General features: G+C 32.6%; 1 protein-coding gene across 1 annotated transcript; it reads left to right on the top strand.

Annotated features, from left to right (window-relative positions):
* Window positions 1-332: 332 nt before the first annotated feature.
* LOC111710397 (uncharacterized) lies at window positions 333-8,812 on the top strand. Its single transcript, XM_023484477.1, has 12 exons — window positions 333-560; window positions 817-884; window positions 1,229-1,437; window positions 2,082-2,647; window positions 2,912-2,974; window positions 3,267-3,394; window positions 3,689-3,753; window positions 4,125-4,597; window positions 5,047-5,108; window positions 5,607-5,979; window positions 7,007-7,344; window positions 8,572-8,812. Exons 1-12 carry the CDS (start codon window positions 437-439, stop codon window positions 8,608-8,610), a joined length of 2,508 nt encoding a protein of 835 aa, XP_023340245.1. The 5' UTR covers window positions 333-436; the 3' UTR covers window positions 8,611-8,812.
* Window positions 8,813-16,330: the final 7,518 nt, after the last annotated feature.

Raw genomic sequence — 16,330 nt, 5'->3', positions numbered from 1 at the left:
TGTACTCAGTGTACAAGTTCCGTTTCCTGTTGGGGGGGGGGTCGTTAATTCGTTCGCCTTTTTTCCTAGCCCATTCATGCAAGTTGCCTTTTTATAGTGAGTTACAATTGGGGAATATGAGGCCGAATTTAAAGAATTTGAGCCGCGACTTAAATTTGAGACACGGCTCAAATATGGTTTTTAATTTGTATTTAATCTTTCAAGATTTTAGCCGCCGCTCAGTTGAAACAAATTTCTGTTAAACCAAAAAATGGCGACATCTCAGTTTAGACAACATGCAGAGAATATTTTTCGTGAACACTCCCTTTAATCTTGATATTTTATAATTTAATTTTGTTATATTGTTCAAGCTGGAGATTGGAGACGACGACTTCCCCCAGGAATAACACTAAAAAGAGCAGACGATGTTGAGGTTCATGATGTAGAACAAGTTCTCATGGATGTTGATGACGATGATGTTCAAGAAGATGATGATGAAGAGGATCCTGAAGGTGAGGATGCAGATGACACTCTGGAGGAGAATAAACCCGTAGAGGAGGAGATCCTCTTGGATCAACAAGGTATTACTATTATTTTTGTTTTCATCTATATAATAAAGCTCTTTAATCATTTATTTATATTTATATATATATTTATATGTTACTATAGCTGGCCAAACTTACTTAATTACTTACTTCAGAAGTATAATTTTTTTTCTTCAAAATTCTATTTTTTTTTCGGCGGTAGTTCAGCTTGTTATCATTATTATTTCAATATTTATTGTTATTATTAATATCATTATTATAGTAAACATCAATATCATAATTTTAATGTTAGAGTCGGGAGAATTAACAGTCCCTAGACTACCAGCGGGTATTGTTATGACTGTCCTTCCACCAGAACAGGTCAAATTTAAGTCACAACATCAAGGTTTAGAAGCAAAATAGAAATTGACTTAAAATGAATAGTCTCCTTTTTTGATAATTTCCTCCCTAAGATCAATTTTTTCCCCATGTAAAACTCAGGGATCTCAAAAATAGGACCTTACATTTTTGAGGAAAAGAATCAACATAAAATCAACAAACTGTGAAAGGAGAAGGAAAGAAGAAAAAATGTAAAATCATATTTTTTAGTTTTTATTTGGCCATGGTTTTTTACGCTTATGCTTAAAGCGCTTTGGTTCATGTGTATCAAAATATTAAAATATCAAAAATAAACCTGGATTCTGTTTTTTCTACTTTTAATTTAGGAAACCTCTGAGGAAGCAATGAACATTTCTATGGAAGTTGTTTCTGAGATGAATGACGAACCATCAACGAATCCATCTGAACCATTGATAACTGGAACGGAAGGAACGGAAGGAGGAGAAGGAGAAGAGAATGAGGAGGAAAACATGATGAATCAAATCCTACACATGGACGAAACATCATCCCATAATGAACCTATTTCATCTCCAAGGTTCGATAAATACTTTTTTCATTATATTCATTTTATTCATTTTATTCATTTTATTCATTTTATTCATTTTATTCATTTTATTCATTTTATTCATTTTATTCATTTTATTCATTTTATTCATTTTATTCATTTTATTCATTTTATTCATTTTATTCATTTTATTCATTTTATTCATTTTATTCATGTTATTCATTTTATTCAGTTATTCATGTTATTCATGTTATTCATTTTTCATTCAATTATTCATTCAATTTTTCATTCAATTTTTCATTCAATTTTTCATTCAATTTTTCATTTGATTTTCAATCATTTTTCATTCAATTTTTCATTCAATTTTCATTCAATATTTAATTCATTTTCTTTTAATTTTCCATTCAATTTTTTATTGATTTTTCAATTCATTTCCATTCAATTTTCCATTCACTACCAATGATTTCCATTAATTTTTTTCTCATTTCCGTTTATTTTTCATCAATTTTTTAATTCATTTCCAATTTTTTGTTTAATTTTCCAATCATGTTTCGATTGATTTCCATTCAATTTTCATAATTTCCATTCAACTATCCTATTTACTTTTTATTCATTCTCATTCAATTGTCCAATTGACTTATCATTTAATTTTCAATTATTTCAATTTATTTAAGTCGTGCAGACCAGTCGTCCAACCCTCCAACCAATTTACAGAATCAAGAACCCTCCTGGGAGAACCTTCCTCAAACTGACGGAGGTTATGATGAAGATAATCTTGATGAAGAACAAGCAGTTCCTGAAGATTCAGCACCTCTTGTTCATCAACCTGGAGAAGAGCAAACTCTCCAAGAAGAAGCTGTTGTCCCTGTGGTTGACGTGCCCGGAGAAGGTTCTGAAATTATGCTAAATCCTGAAGATCAATTGACCAATCAAATGAACTCTCCAGTTGAAGGTTTGGAAATCACAGAGGATACTGTTGAACTCATCTCTGGTACTTCTGATCCTGATGCAGATCAAGCAGCTGAGATCTTTGAGGTTTCAGCTCAAGTAAGTGTACCTAATGATAATCAAACCGAGTCCTCTGAATCCCATTCAAATACAGCAGAACCAGCACAAGATCTTCCTATGGAAGTATCTGTGAATTCGGATTTACATTTCGAGGTTACTGAGGTTCCAGCAGAAACGGGATTCCTGGAAGTTGTTCATGATAATTCTTCAACCAATGAATCAGAGAAAAAAGGTGATATAAACTTGCAAAGTTTTCGTAAAAAAAGTCGCGCTTTTTTTCTTGAAACATGATAAAACTTGTATATCTTTAGCTATGCTCTGGGTGTTTTAGGCAAAATATATTTTTTTAAGTATTCTCGAGCTTCTGGGAGGAAATAATTTTCTTTTGACGAACTTTCCTTTATTAAGAGTGTACACGCACAAAAAAGTTAATATCGCATGAGATAAGACTTATCAAATATTTTTTGTTAAAAAATAATTTTTATTTTATTTTTAGTTGTTGGTATAGATCTTGGGTCTCTACTTGAACAGGATATTCTAGATATGGGTGAGGGACAAGGTAATAACATATTTTAAGGACGGGAAGGATGGACTGAAATTAATTTTTGAAAATATTTGTTCAAAACCGTACATTTTAAACCTAAGATCTAAGATAATAGAATATCTTTATTTGTTTGTGTATTTATTAAAAGAATTCAACACTCTCCCGTTTGAAAAACCACGATATCTTCCACAATATTATTGAGATGTAGGTTTCAAGGGTACCTTAGTGAATCGTTAATTCGAGGGTCAGTTGAATTTACCTCTACAGTCCCTATTACATGTTACATTAAATATTGAATGTTTTGAAGAGTATGGCGAGGTATATGAGGAGGATGAGGATGAGGTCATGAATGAGGAGGACGAGGAAGATGAGAAAACTGAAGGAGAGGAGGAAGAGGAGGATAATTATAATCAACCTCCTCATAAAAAGCAAAAGGTAAGCTTTGTCAATTATAAAAATCTCTTGATTATGATTTCTTTCCTGATCCTGATCCTGATCCTGATCCTGATCCTAATCCTGATCCTGATCCTGATCCTGATCCTGATCCTGATCCTGGTCCTGATTTCTTAATTTCCATTTCTTTCTTAATTTCCATTTCTTTCTTAATCTAAAATTATTGATCTGCATATGGACACTCAGCTCACAGTTAATGCAAGGGAACGGGAGCTCAGACCTACGCACTTCAGATTAAAGGTTGACAGCGATAATTATTGTTATTAATATTCCAAGGTTGAAGCTGAGGAGGTCTGTCTAGATAGTGACAGTGAGGATGAAGAACCTAAAACCAAGTTCAGGTATTTACCCTTTAATATTACGCGTACAGTCAATATGTTAATATTAAAGAGACTGTTAGCAATATTTGGAGAAATTGAGAGTTATCAGTTACGGAGTTTTTCTAAAGTGTAAAATTGGGCCATTTCTTATTCTGATGGCCAAATTAATTTTAGCTCCATTGGGTGAGAAATGATATTTTTGCAAGTTTTTAATTCCTTTTTTAATTTTTTTTAAAATCTTCAAGACATAGTTTTTAAGAAAGATGTGATATAAAATATTTCTTGTATTTTTGTTTATAAATCTTGGAAATCAATGAAAATATATGTGTGATTAATCTCCAATTGTTTATTTTCTTTCTTCTTATAAAAATTTCATATTTTTCAATGTTTAGTGAACCTTTACCCCGAGGACTACCCCAGATACCTGGATTAACGGTCCAACCTCTCTCCCAGGCCCGACCTCAACCCCAATCTCGTCTGCAGCCTCATCTAGGACTAGATCCAGCCTCTATGTACGGACGTACTCCTCCCCTCGGCTCCAACAGTTTCCTCTCCAACCCCTCGTATCTTCAGCACTATCCCAGACAAAATGGAGGATATTTCGACCACATGGGATACAGACAACCAGAGCAGCCTAAACCTAAACTTCGTGAACCTAAAGCAATTGTATTCCGAGGTAGACAAGTATTGTTGAAACCCTTCTCCGCCTTGCCATCTGACATGCTCAAGCTTGTAAAGCAGAAGACCAAAGAGCCGAGTATATCCGGATTGTCCGGCGGATATGGATTCAGTTTACCTGGATACGGACAGATGACAGATATTACATACCAGGTCTTGGAGCAGACAAATCCTAACCTTAACCAAGGTAATTCATCAACGTGGAGCTTGTAGAATATTAGAGCAGTTAATCAGTAGATCAGTGATCAGTTTATCAGTGATCAGTATATCTGGTGATAAGTAAATCAGTTGATAAATAAATCAGTTGATAAATAAATCAGTTGATAAGTAAATCAGTTGATCAGTTGATCAGTGGATCAGTATAGCAGTAGATCAGTAGACCAGTTGATTATTAGATCGGTAGAACAGTAGACCAGTAGACCAGTAGACTAATAGACTAATAGACTAGTAGATTAGTAGATTAGTCGACCAGTAGATCAGTTGATCTGTAGAGACCTGTAGAGATCAGAAAGTCAGTCCAGTAGACCAGTAGATAATAGATCAGTTTATCAGTAGATAATAGATCAGTTTATCAGTAAAAACATTAGTTAAATTGTGATTTTGTACTGATATTTGATATTTGTAATTTTTCTGCAGGATATCCCTATAGTGCTCCTATGTTTGGGAAACCTATGAGTCTACCCCCAGTTCATCATCAGGTATATATATACATAAATAGACATATATATATATATATATATAGATATACACACATAGAGAACAGAATATATAGAGAGGAATTAAAAAGATCTCTCGGTATGAATTTTTTCAGTCCCTTTCAGCCTGAAAGGGAGTTCAAAGTGTATAAATCATGTAAATGTTCACAAATTATATGCAGTAGAGTACATTAATAGACTATCCATTTCAATTTCGAATTTATATTTTATTTTCGTTTAAGTTGATTTGAGTTGATTGGTTCTTTTAATTTGGTGTCATTTCATTGTTTTCAATTGATTTGGAATTGGATTCTCATTCGGATTTGGATTCGCATTCAGATTCGCATTCAGATTCGCATTCAGATTCGGATTCGGATTCGGATTCGGATTTGGAATTTGGATTTGCGATTTGCGATTTGGATTTAGATTTAGATTTAAATTTGGATTTGCAATTTGCAATTTGCGATTTGAGATTTGAGATTTGAGATTGATTAATTGTAGGTGAAGCAGCAAAGTGCAGTCACGCTAAACACATCCGTAGTAGAACTAGATGTCACAGACGATTCCGACGTCGTGGACGATTCTAAAATCGACGAATCTGTTATAATTAACGTTTCTAACGTTAACGAGTCTGTTCTACTTGATGATTCTAAAGTTGATGAATCGGTCCTACTGGAAGATTTTAAAGTTGATGAATCTGGAATAGTAGATGATTCTAAAGTTGATGAATCGGTCCTACTGGAAGATTTTAAAGTTGATGAGTCTGGAGTAGTAGATGATTCTAAAGCAGATGAATCTGTTATACTTGGGAATCTTGAAGTTCTTGGCAAATCTCCAATGTTAATCCCCTCGGAAGAATCAATCCCTTTACAAGGTTAGTCTAGTCAAGAAGTAATATTACTAAGATACAGGGGTTATTGAAATGATAATAAAAAGCCATTTTAGTTAAACCCAAAACATCGGATACATCGAAAGAAACTATAAAATGTCGTCTTCACAAATTTTTAAATGGGTTGTTATACTATTATTCCTAACTCTAAGTTATTGTAAAATATATAGATAGTCTATATGTGGGAATAGTTTTAAAGACCTCCATATAATTATTTAATTAAAAAACTAAAGATCTTCAGCATTAAATATCAGTATGGTTAGAAAACGACACTTTATAAATTCTTTTAATGTCTCCAATAGAACTGAGTTTTCAACAAAGACTCTACTTTTTTATCTCTTTATCTTTGCTACCCAATGTCGTAGACCTTTGATATTTCAAAATACGAAAGCAGAACCCAACCATTTCAATATGAATTCTGTTAGACCAATTAATCTAAGTTTGAAGGTTTACATCATCAGATTGTAAAGTAATAGAGATTAGACAATTTGAGTTTGTGACAAAACTCAGTTCTTTTCTGGGATAAACTATATGTAAAATGTAGCCTCTTTATCATATCACCATTTCAGTGAACTATTTTGTGTTGTAAAATGTAAGATATGTAGAACACGATAGGGGTTGTATGCATTTCACATTTTAATGTAACGTATAAGGAGAGAAACCGGTTTTGTGTTAAACAATAACAAATAATTCTTGAAGAACAGGAATGCCACAATGTTTTATAAATAACGTTTGTTTACAATCAAACTATTTCAGAGCTTTTCAAGTATGTTATAGTACAATTAAATTTTTGATTTAAAAAACCCCATTAATAGTTTTCATTACAACTACAGTCATTATTACATATATACTTAACTAACTTTTTTTAAACTGGGCTTTTCCTACCGGCGGGATCTTTTGATTTGACATGAATGAACAGTTAGTATTAATAAAGGTAAATTCCAATTCTTATTTGAAAGACCAAAAAATGTCAAATACTAATCCTTGTATCTTATTCTGATATAATATTAAGGAGAGGCGGCAGGTTCTAATTTATCCCTCAACATCCAACCAATCTCCAGTTCCAATCCAAGCTCAGAATCTCAGCCTACCCCAATACTAAACCTGGATATTGTGAGTTCGGGGTCAACCAACCGTCTTCAAGCCCAGAACGACGGGGGAGAGGCGATTAAAGAATCATCAACCAACGGCGAAGACGAGAAAGAACACAACGAACCATCTGCCGATTCTACGGCAGAAAATGTCCCAATCGAAGCTTCTGAGAGTATTAAAGTTAATGATGAAGATGCGGAAATGATCAAGGATATGGAAGTGACCGTACAACCAGTTTCTGAACCAAGTTTGATCCAGGTAAGTCTTTAAGGGACTAGCTGCGTGATTTTAAGTTATTCCCATTATTGACAACATTACGAAAGTAGCTTTTCTCTCAATTAATCGAACAACCTTAAACATCGTTCTGCATCTGTTTAAATAAATAAATAAATGACTTCCCTCTTTGTCTCTGCTGCAGAAATCCCCAACACTCTTTTCGTGGAGAAAAAAAGTTTATCTTCATCATGAATCGACCAGGCCCCGCTTTAAAGGGAGAGTCGTTTGAAATTACGTCGACAGTCCCTTTAATTATTTTGGGTGGATTGATATCTGGTTGAATGAAGGGTGTTCCTCTGTATAATATAATTTTCTGCTCACATGCAAGGTCAGCTGGTACACCCTTACCCACCAGGAGATTTCAGAGACGAAGCTTTATTTTATTACTAAATCATTAAAGGAACTGTTTACGAGAAATAAAAGGCAAATGTTTGATTGAATTCGATGTCAGCCTATACCCCCCTTTCATTTTTTGCGAATATTCCTTTTAAACAGTCCTTTATGAGATTACTTTTAATTCGGTGGGCCAAGCTAATTCTTTAAACTAACAAATTTAAGGTCGACACTAAAGTCTTATCCTTTTTGGATAACCCTGAAGTTGTGAAGTTCAAAATGATTAGTGGGGAAATGGATGAGTATGTGACTATCGACAAAAATTCAATAAAACGTTAATCCCTTTTTTCTCACAATGAGGCAATTTTTGTCGTTTTCTGTTTCAAATTTTTTTTTATCTTTTCGGCTAAAATTCGTTGAGATCCCGCAATCTAAAAGGACAATTTTTAGATAAAAAAAGGGATAGCTCCTAGCTCTCATTTTGAGAATATAAATGTAGGGTAGCGTCAAATCATTTTGATTCACAACGGTATCCTTAAAACCCCTTTGAAAGTGTTTATTTTGATCATTTCTTATGTTTTTTTTTCTGCAGTAGAAATGCGCCAGTCACTTTTGTAGAGAAACCACAAATGAAAATTATAAACATTGAAATCTAATTCATTCTTAATCAGACTAAGCTTCTAAGGTTACCTCTGTGAATCTTGCATTGCCATCTTTGCATGGATGATCACTTGAAATTACGATTACAGTGCCTTGAAGTGATGCTGGTTTCCTTAGTTATCATTAAGGTGGAAGGATTCCAACAAAGAATGGGGGTTTCTATTGGAACCAAAACTATCCGAAAAAATTATGAAAATTAATTTTCCTTATTTTCAGAATTCGGTGGAGGTGAACTCTGTTCCTTCTGTAGAATAGTGGAATATGCACTGAAGGAAGTGTAAACCTATTACTGTGTAATTTATATCAAATTGCGAAGTTTTTCCAACTTACGAAGAAGATGACGGATTTCCAGTGTCTTTAATCATTTTATGTTGACATGTCTTTTCCTTGCTTAGTCTTAAACTTGTATAAAACAATATTTGTGCATTTAATTGATAAATAAACATGAAAAATTGGAGTCCGATTTGTGAGCGAATAGGATTTTTGTTTACTCCCGGAAATCCATCTTGGAAATTTGTTCATCCATTTGGGAAATTTGTTTATCCATCTTGGAAATTTGTTTATCCATCTTGGAAATTTGTTTATCCATCTTGGAAATTTGTTTATCCATCTTGGAAATTTTACTCAAAATTTTATTTATTTTCCTAATTTAGTATTTAAACAAAAAATTTAAAGGAGGTTTTGATTTTTTAGGAAAATATACGCCCCCTGTGGAAAACTAAAAGTAAGGAAAAGATTAACTTATGACTTTGTCAAGCTAAAGTTTCTACAGTGGTGCGCGTTTATGTCAATACTATGAAGATACTTTTTATTTTATTAATAATGATTTAAGCCCTGACTATAGTCTTTTTTAAATTGCAATTTTACATTTAAACAAAAAGAGAAGTCTATTTACAGCTTCTTTCTGACCCCATTTTTATATATGTGCCTCAGCTGTTCAAAACTGTTGTAATCTTAATTATAAAGTCGTCTTCATTGTATTGGTATATATGTCGATGACTGTTTGTAACCGATAATACATTTCACCTTTATAAAACCAAGGAAGCAAAAATCAAAAATAGTAAACTGTACTCTTAAAAGTTTTTCCGTTTTCTGCATCCAATATACGTCAAAACGGCTTAAATGATCAGGATCAAGTTTGTGGTGCAACTCTAATGGTTCCAAGGATCGTGTTTATTAGAGTTGAGCCCAGTCGCTTAACTAAATATTGCCGGTTCAAATTTGAACCTCTGATTCTAAGTTAAATATTAAGGAAGAATTTGAATCGGTGATTAGAATTTGAATCGGTGATTAGAATTTGAACCGGCGGTAGGCAGTTTTGTTACTTATAAATTATTATTTTTATTTGCGGTTTCGAGTAAGGAAAACGACGATATCCTTCACATTTTTGATCCGATTAAGGTTTTAAGGACATGAAACTACGACAGTCCCTTTAAGCTAGAAAACATTTTCTTTTTGTTTATTTATTCAAAGCATGAAAAGTCAAATGACCTACATGCACAAATTATTATTTGAAGGGACTGTTAACGTAATTTCAAGTGGATCCCTTCACATGAAAAGATAACAATGCCCGATTTACAACGGTACCTTTGAAACCTTAATCCGATTAAAAATGTTGAAGATAACATCGTTTTCAGACTCGAGAAGTAATTATTTCCACGAATTTCTGAACAAATTCATGGTTATCTAATTCAAAGCTTTTAAGGGTACCAATGTAAATCCTGAATCGTCATTTGTGCATGCATGGAGGGTCACTTGAAATTAGGCTTACGGTCACTTTAAGTTTTATTCTACCGATGATATAGAATAGGTCAAGTAAGTCCTAGAAAGTACTTACGAAAATAAATAAATAGTCATGAATATGCAAGAACAGTTTTAAAGAGCTTCATATAATCATTTAATTTAAAAACTAAATGTCTGCAACATTCCATTATCAGAAAGTGAAGAATAATAAAGGCACTTTTTCGGACGTTGGAAAAAACAAACTAATGCAATTTGTATAGGTGGATCTGTTTCAACCAGTCATGATGTGCTTTTTACTCATCTGGAAGCAATCGAAAATTTGATAAATATTGAGTTTCCAGGTGTTTCATGGCAAAGCACTGGCTCATTTAAAACTTAATTTTTACAAAATTATTTGTATATTTTATATTTTTTTATATTTTATATTTTGAATTTTGGTTTTTCTCCGATTATATATTCCATATGAAGTATGAGACACGTAAAACCTAGGATGATCATTTTAGGTACTTTTAAACTGTTTGAGAAGAAGTTTCTCTGCCTGAGTCTTTTGATCCTAAACTTACTAGTTTCTTAATTCAAATTAGAGCTAGGATGTATATGTATAGTATTCAACCGTCTACAAGCCGATGATGAAAATTATTTCTAGGGCTGACTACGAAAGTAGATCTAAAATCAATCAGAAAGTGAAGAATACGACATTTGATAAATTCTTTCGATAGTCATCGATTACTTTTCGACGCATTCGTATATATGTAAAATTTCATAATATTTTTAATTTTGTTTTTAATCAATATTTCGCTGGCGCAGGATTTTCGAACATTTTGGAAAATATGAAAATGTCATCTTCATAATTAGAAATCCTCGAAACAGGTATAAATGTTTTCAAAAGTATCTCTCAGATCATGAAAAATAAAAAAATGTTATGAAATATTAATTATATACGAATATGTCGAAAAATGATCGATGACTATTGGTTGTAACAGCTGCATGATTTGTTTGGAATTAAATTGATTATTTTACGACTCGAGTTCAATGTTGCAACTTTCTGAATTTGTATGGACGCTACGTTCTTCGGAATGAGTCGTTTTTACAATTTTCACCTTATAGACGCAACAGATAGAAGTTAGTAGAAATCAAAAGCACTTATTTATCTTGTGCGTGATCAAGCTTTCATTTTCAACTGCAGGCCGAATTTAAAGAAAGCCGCGGCTTAAATTTAATCCGCGACTCAAATATGGTTGGTTACACTTAAAATTATATTAAATGTTTCAAGATTGAAGCCGGCGCTCAATTGAAATCGTTTTTCGAGGGATTTGAGACGCGGCTTAAATTCATTAAATTCGGACACAGATTTATTTAATTCATCTTCGAAACATTCTATTTTAAAAACCATAGTCCGAGTTTAATTCAGCCTCAGATGGTATAAATTCCGTATAGTCGTCTCTGAAGTCTCCTTCTTTGCGGGATAACGATGTGGTTCAAAGATTATTAAATTAATTTCGGTCCCAGTATCAAGTTCTGTTTCCTTCTATCGACGAAACTACAAAAATAATATTTTAAGGGGACTGTAAGTGACCCTCATTGCAAAGATGACAATGCCCCATTCACAACGGTACAGTCCCCTTTAGAGAATAGGTTGTAATGCATGTTCATAACCCAATTTTTCAAGGCCTGCTTATTGAAAAAAAAATTAGACCAATAACCAAATATTTGTTTGGGTGCTATGAAGGGTTGAAAAAATGCCAAAAAAAGGTCAGAAAAATGTAGTAAAAAGCATTTTTTGTTATAAATAAATATCAAAGTGTGAAACATGTTTCTGGATTTAGTTTTCAAGGGTTTTTCAAATTATAGTTTTTAGATCTTTAGTTGTAATTACAAAAATGTTCTAGGCTATTCTAAATTTTTTTCCGCCATAAACCCTACCCTATGCATTAAAAAAAACATTTTCAAAAAATTCTTTAAATTACTATTCATTAAATGTCACAAAGTTTTACGGTGATAGTGTAAAAAAAATGAGAGTGCTAGGACAAAAAATACTGAAATAAAAAATTTGTAAAAGACACCCGGCTTAATATTAAATATTTAATGTTACAGACCATTGTAACATTAATCTGATCAAATTCTGTTAAATTCTGATAATTTCTCCAGTGTTTCTTATAAGCAAGAAATGGGCAATTGTAGATTTTGAAGATAAACCACAAGTCAAAATAATCAGTTTTCAGAAAATCTGGCATTGTCATCTTTGCCTGGAGGATCTCTTGGTATGTCTATAACTGAGTATCCCTATTATAAGCCTAGGGCGGAGAAAAACCAGGGAGTATCGTAAACCGAGATATGATGGATGTCTAGTATATATATATATATATATATGAATGGACTCATATGTGTGTATATACAGGGTGTCCACCGGGAGACGACTCAATTGAAAATATTTACGGCCCGCCTTTTTCAAACTATAATCACATAATCACAAGACGTGGCATTTCCAAAATGTGGTCTGTCTTTTTGCGCTCTTAATTTGATCTGAAGATTACAAAAATTTTGAAGATTTTCATTACTTCAAAGATCTAAAACTATGTTTCGTGGTTTACCCTGTATATGAATGTTTATATATATATATATATATTTAGCGTGGGTGTATAGGAGATGAAGAATCATGAGTGTAGAAACAGGGATAAAACAACCTCACATATTTTTCACCAAAACACAATTGTTTTTTTTCTTTAATATATTCCTTTTTTTAAAGAAATTTTATTTTGAAAAAAATCTGCCAATTGAGAGGAGTGATCAGGAAGGAAGTATACATTTGCCTATAGTCTCAGGTCTGAATGGTTTACAGGGTGTTCCCAAAAAACAACATCGGGATTGATACAGTGGGACCCCAAAACAACTGTACATTACGAAGACGATATTTAAGCAAACGAATTTGTATCTGATATTGTTTTTTAATTAAAGGGTGTCCCAAAAAAACATGTGAATTCAGTGACGAATTCGATATTGTCTTTCTTATGAATTAGCATTGTAATACCTAATTTTAACAGCCATAATAGTATTGTGTCTGCTAGAGTTTATTTTATGAAAAGGGTAAAAGACTGTAAAGATGTGTCTATAATGTCTCCGCAAGATGAACAGTGAAGACGGCCAAGTTAACATAAACAAACAAAAACAGCTTTCTCAGTAGGTATCACTATACTAAATCAAAGACTTATTTGAAAAGACGAAATCGAATTCGTCACTGAATTTCCATGTTAATTGGGTTGTAATAAATTCATGGGTATTGTGTATAGTTTACCTATCTGTATTATCTATGTTTCTATTCGACCCTGACCGGCCCGACCGGCCAATCGATTTTTACCTGTTATAAATAAATTAGTATAGTACGAATCTTTGTTTAACACGGACGTGTTTAGCCGAATCTATGTAAGAAAGTCCCGGGAAAAAAGTTCCTGGAAAAAAAACCTGGAAATAAAAACTTTGGAAAAAAAGTCCGAATTTTATAAAGTCCTTGGAAAAAATGTCACTGGAAATAATTAATAAAGTACTGTGTTTTGGATTCCTTGGACTTTTTTTCCTGATATGGAATGGGGACTGCCAATAAAGTCTCAGGAAATAAGATCCCAGGAAAAAAAGTCCTGAAGAAAATAAATCCGAGGAAAGAAAAACCTAGAATTGTGAATCTTGAATTTTCACTTGTTAGAGGACTTTTTCCGAGGACTTTTTTTTTATAAAATCATACTGGAGCCAGAAAAAAAGTCCTAGTTAAGCTAGGAAGATAGTCAGGATTGACTTAAGATTTAGAGTTAGAGACAAGTAGCTAAGGAATACTTGGGACCTAGATTGTTACAGGTACACCCTGTTATACATGAGCTTAAAAATTAACCTATTAGTTGAAAAGAGTACTTGTACAATATCCACGTGAAACTAAAGTAAATTGAAAAGAGCACATGTACAGTGTACACGACAAACTAAAGTAAATTGAAAAGAGTACATGAACAGTGTACACGTTAAACTAAAGTAAATTGAAAATAGTACATGTACAGTGTACACGACAAGCTAAAGTAAATTGAAAAGAGTACATGAACAGTGTACACGACAAACTAGAGTAAATTGAAAAGAGTACATGTACAGTGTACACGACGAACTAAAGTAAATTGAAAAGAGTACATGTGCAGTGTACACGTTAAAATAAAGTAAATTGAAAAGAGTACATGAACAGTGTACACGTTAAACTTAAGTAAATTGAAAAGAGTACATGTACAGTGTACACGACAAACTAAAGTAAATTGAAAAGAGTACATGAACAGTGTACACGTTAAACTAAAGTAAATTGACAGATTGAAATCTTAAAAATGTTTAATTAATCAAAACCCATCTTATTTAAGGGATGTTGAATATTTAATATATAACTAAATAAATTTGGATTTCTCATACTTTTGCGTAAAATCAAAACTATAGTGGATTTATGAGATCACAAAGTACCAGTGATTTTGCATAAAGTTTATCCTCACTTTCTGGCTTGTGTTTTATGTTTATTGAACTATCTAAAGTCATATCTTGAGTCTAAAAGTCGTCTTTCTTTTCCATAGTTTTCATGGGTGCCCCTATACTTGTATTTTTATGGACTGTTCAGGTAAGTTTTGGAGAACTTTCATTGAAAGTATTCAATTGTATATTCAAAAGCATTTATTAAGGTTAAAACAATAATGTAGTTATGACTGATTTGGGTTTTTATGAACCCCATTTAATGCAAATATTATCTTAAAATAGAAACAAAATGATGAGCCTCATTTTTTTTTAAATCTAGGGGGGGGGTAAACTTTTTTCTCTCAAGGAGGGGGGCTCAGCACCCATTGGGACCCAAAATTCCCCTGGAAATCATAGATTTTACTGATCCAGAGGGGGGCTGAGATCCCATAGCCCTCCCCCTGAAAATGCCTTTGAGCCTCCCCCCGCGGCGCGTAGCTGCGCAGTTTTTTCTACAAGGTTCTCATTAACATAAACGTTGAATTTGAATAACACATTTGTGTAAAGTCTGGTATTCTCTTTCTTTAAATTGATTTACATATAGAGGCACAGTCTTGGGTTTTTCTTACTTCTTAGTGAGACAAAGAAAATATTAAAAACATGTTATCGAAAATCTTGGAATTTCAAATCGTATTTTTTAAATCATGTACTTAAATTAATTGCCACTACGATGCTTATGCCATGTCATTTTTTCTTTTTTAATATCCTGGAGGCTTGCGCTGCACTCCCCCCCCCTTTAAGGCCCACTGGTTGCGCCTCTTGTTATATACATTTAGTGAACATTCTCATTAACAGTCATGTCCGATTCACAATATATAAACCTTTGTCTGATTAATCCTTATTTTTCAAGTTTTAAATTTGTAAAATTTATGAAGGATAATGTAAGATAATGTAAAATTTATGAAGGATAATGTAAGATAATGTAAAATTTATGAAGGATAATGTAAGATAATGTAAAATTTATGAAGGATAATGTAAAATTTATGAAGGATAATGTAAGAATTTAACACTTTTTTTAGCATAGAAGAGTTTTATTATCGTGCATGCAACTTTATATAAATGGAGGATCACTTGAAGTTACGTCTATTGTCTCTTTAAGTCCTTCATGGACATTTAACACCTTGGCTAGCGATTATGTATTGTATTATGATATACAAGAAATTTGTCACCACCCAACATCTTTCAGGATAAATATATAAACTTTTTAACTCCCACGCTAATTTGATAAATCCGCCCAAACCTCGGCGTTTTTGGGTCTCATTTATCTCAAGAATTTTAACTTTCTACATAAATTAATTATTTCCCTTTTTATCAATATTTTTGTAAATTCTAATAATCAAATCTGTGTTACCGCCCCTAGGAAAAAAAAACTAAAAAGTTCGTACTTCTCGCGGCGCTGCCACTTATTTCAGTGTCTGATATGTTAAATATATAAAATATTACAACTTTTTTTGTAAACAGACAGACAAACAGTGATTACAACTTTTTTATATATAGCAACCCTAGATCTGACCATCATCATTCATAAAATTCAAACTTATATTCAGTTAATCTTTGGTCGAGTTAAAGTAAGGTATCACATTTGAAATCTGTTTATTTGTTTTTGTTTATACATTGTTACTTTTATCTTTTAATTCTTTAAAATTTTAAACATCTATTATTCAAATTTCTTATTTTGTATGTTTTTTAGAATATGCCCTGAAGATTT

Source organism: Eurytemora carolleeae, unplaced genomic scaffold (genome assembly GCF_000591075.1).
Source record: "Eurytemora carolleeae unplaced genomic scaffold, Eaff_2.0 scaffold1045, whole genome shotgun sequence".
Taxonomy (NCBI): Eukaryota; Metazoa; Arthropoda; class Copepoda; order Calanoida; family Temoridae; genus Eurytemora; species Eurytemora carolleeae.
This window is presented reverse-complemented; position numbering and strand designations above follow the sequence as displayed.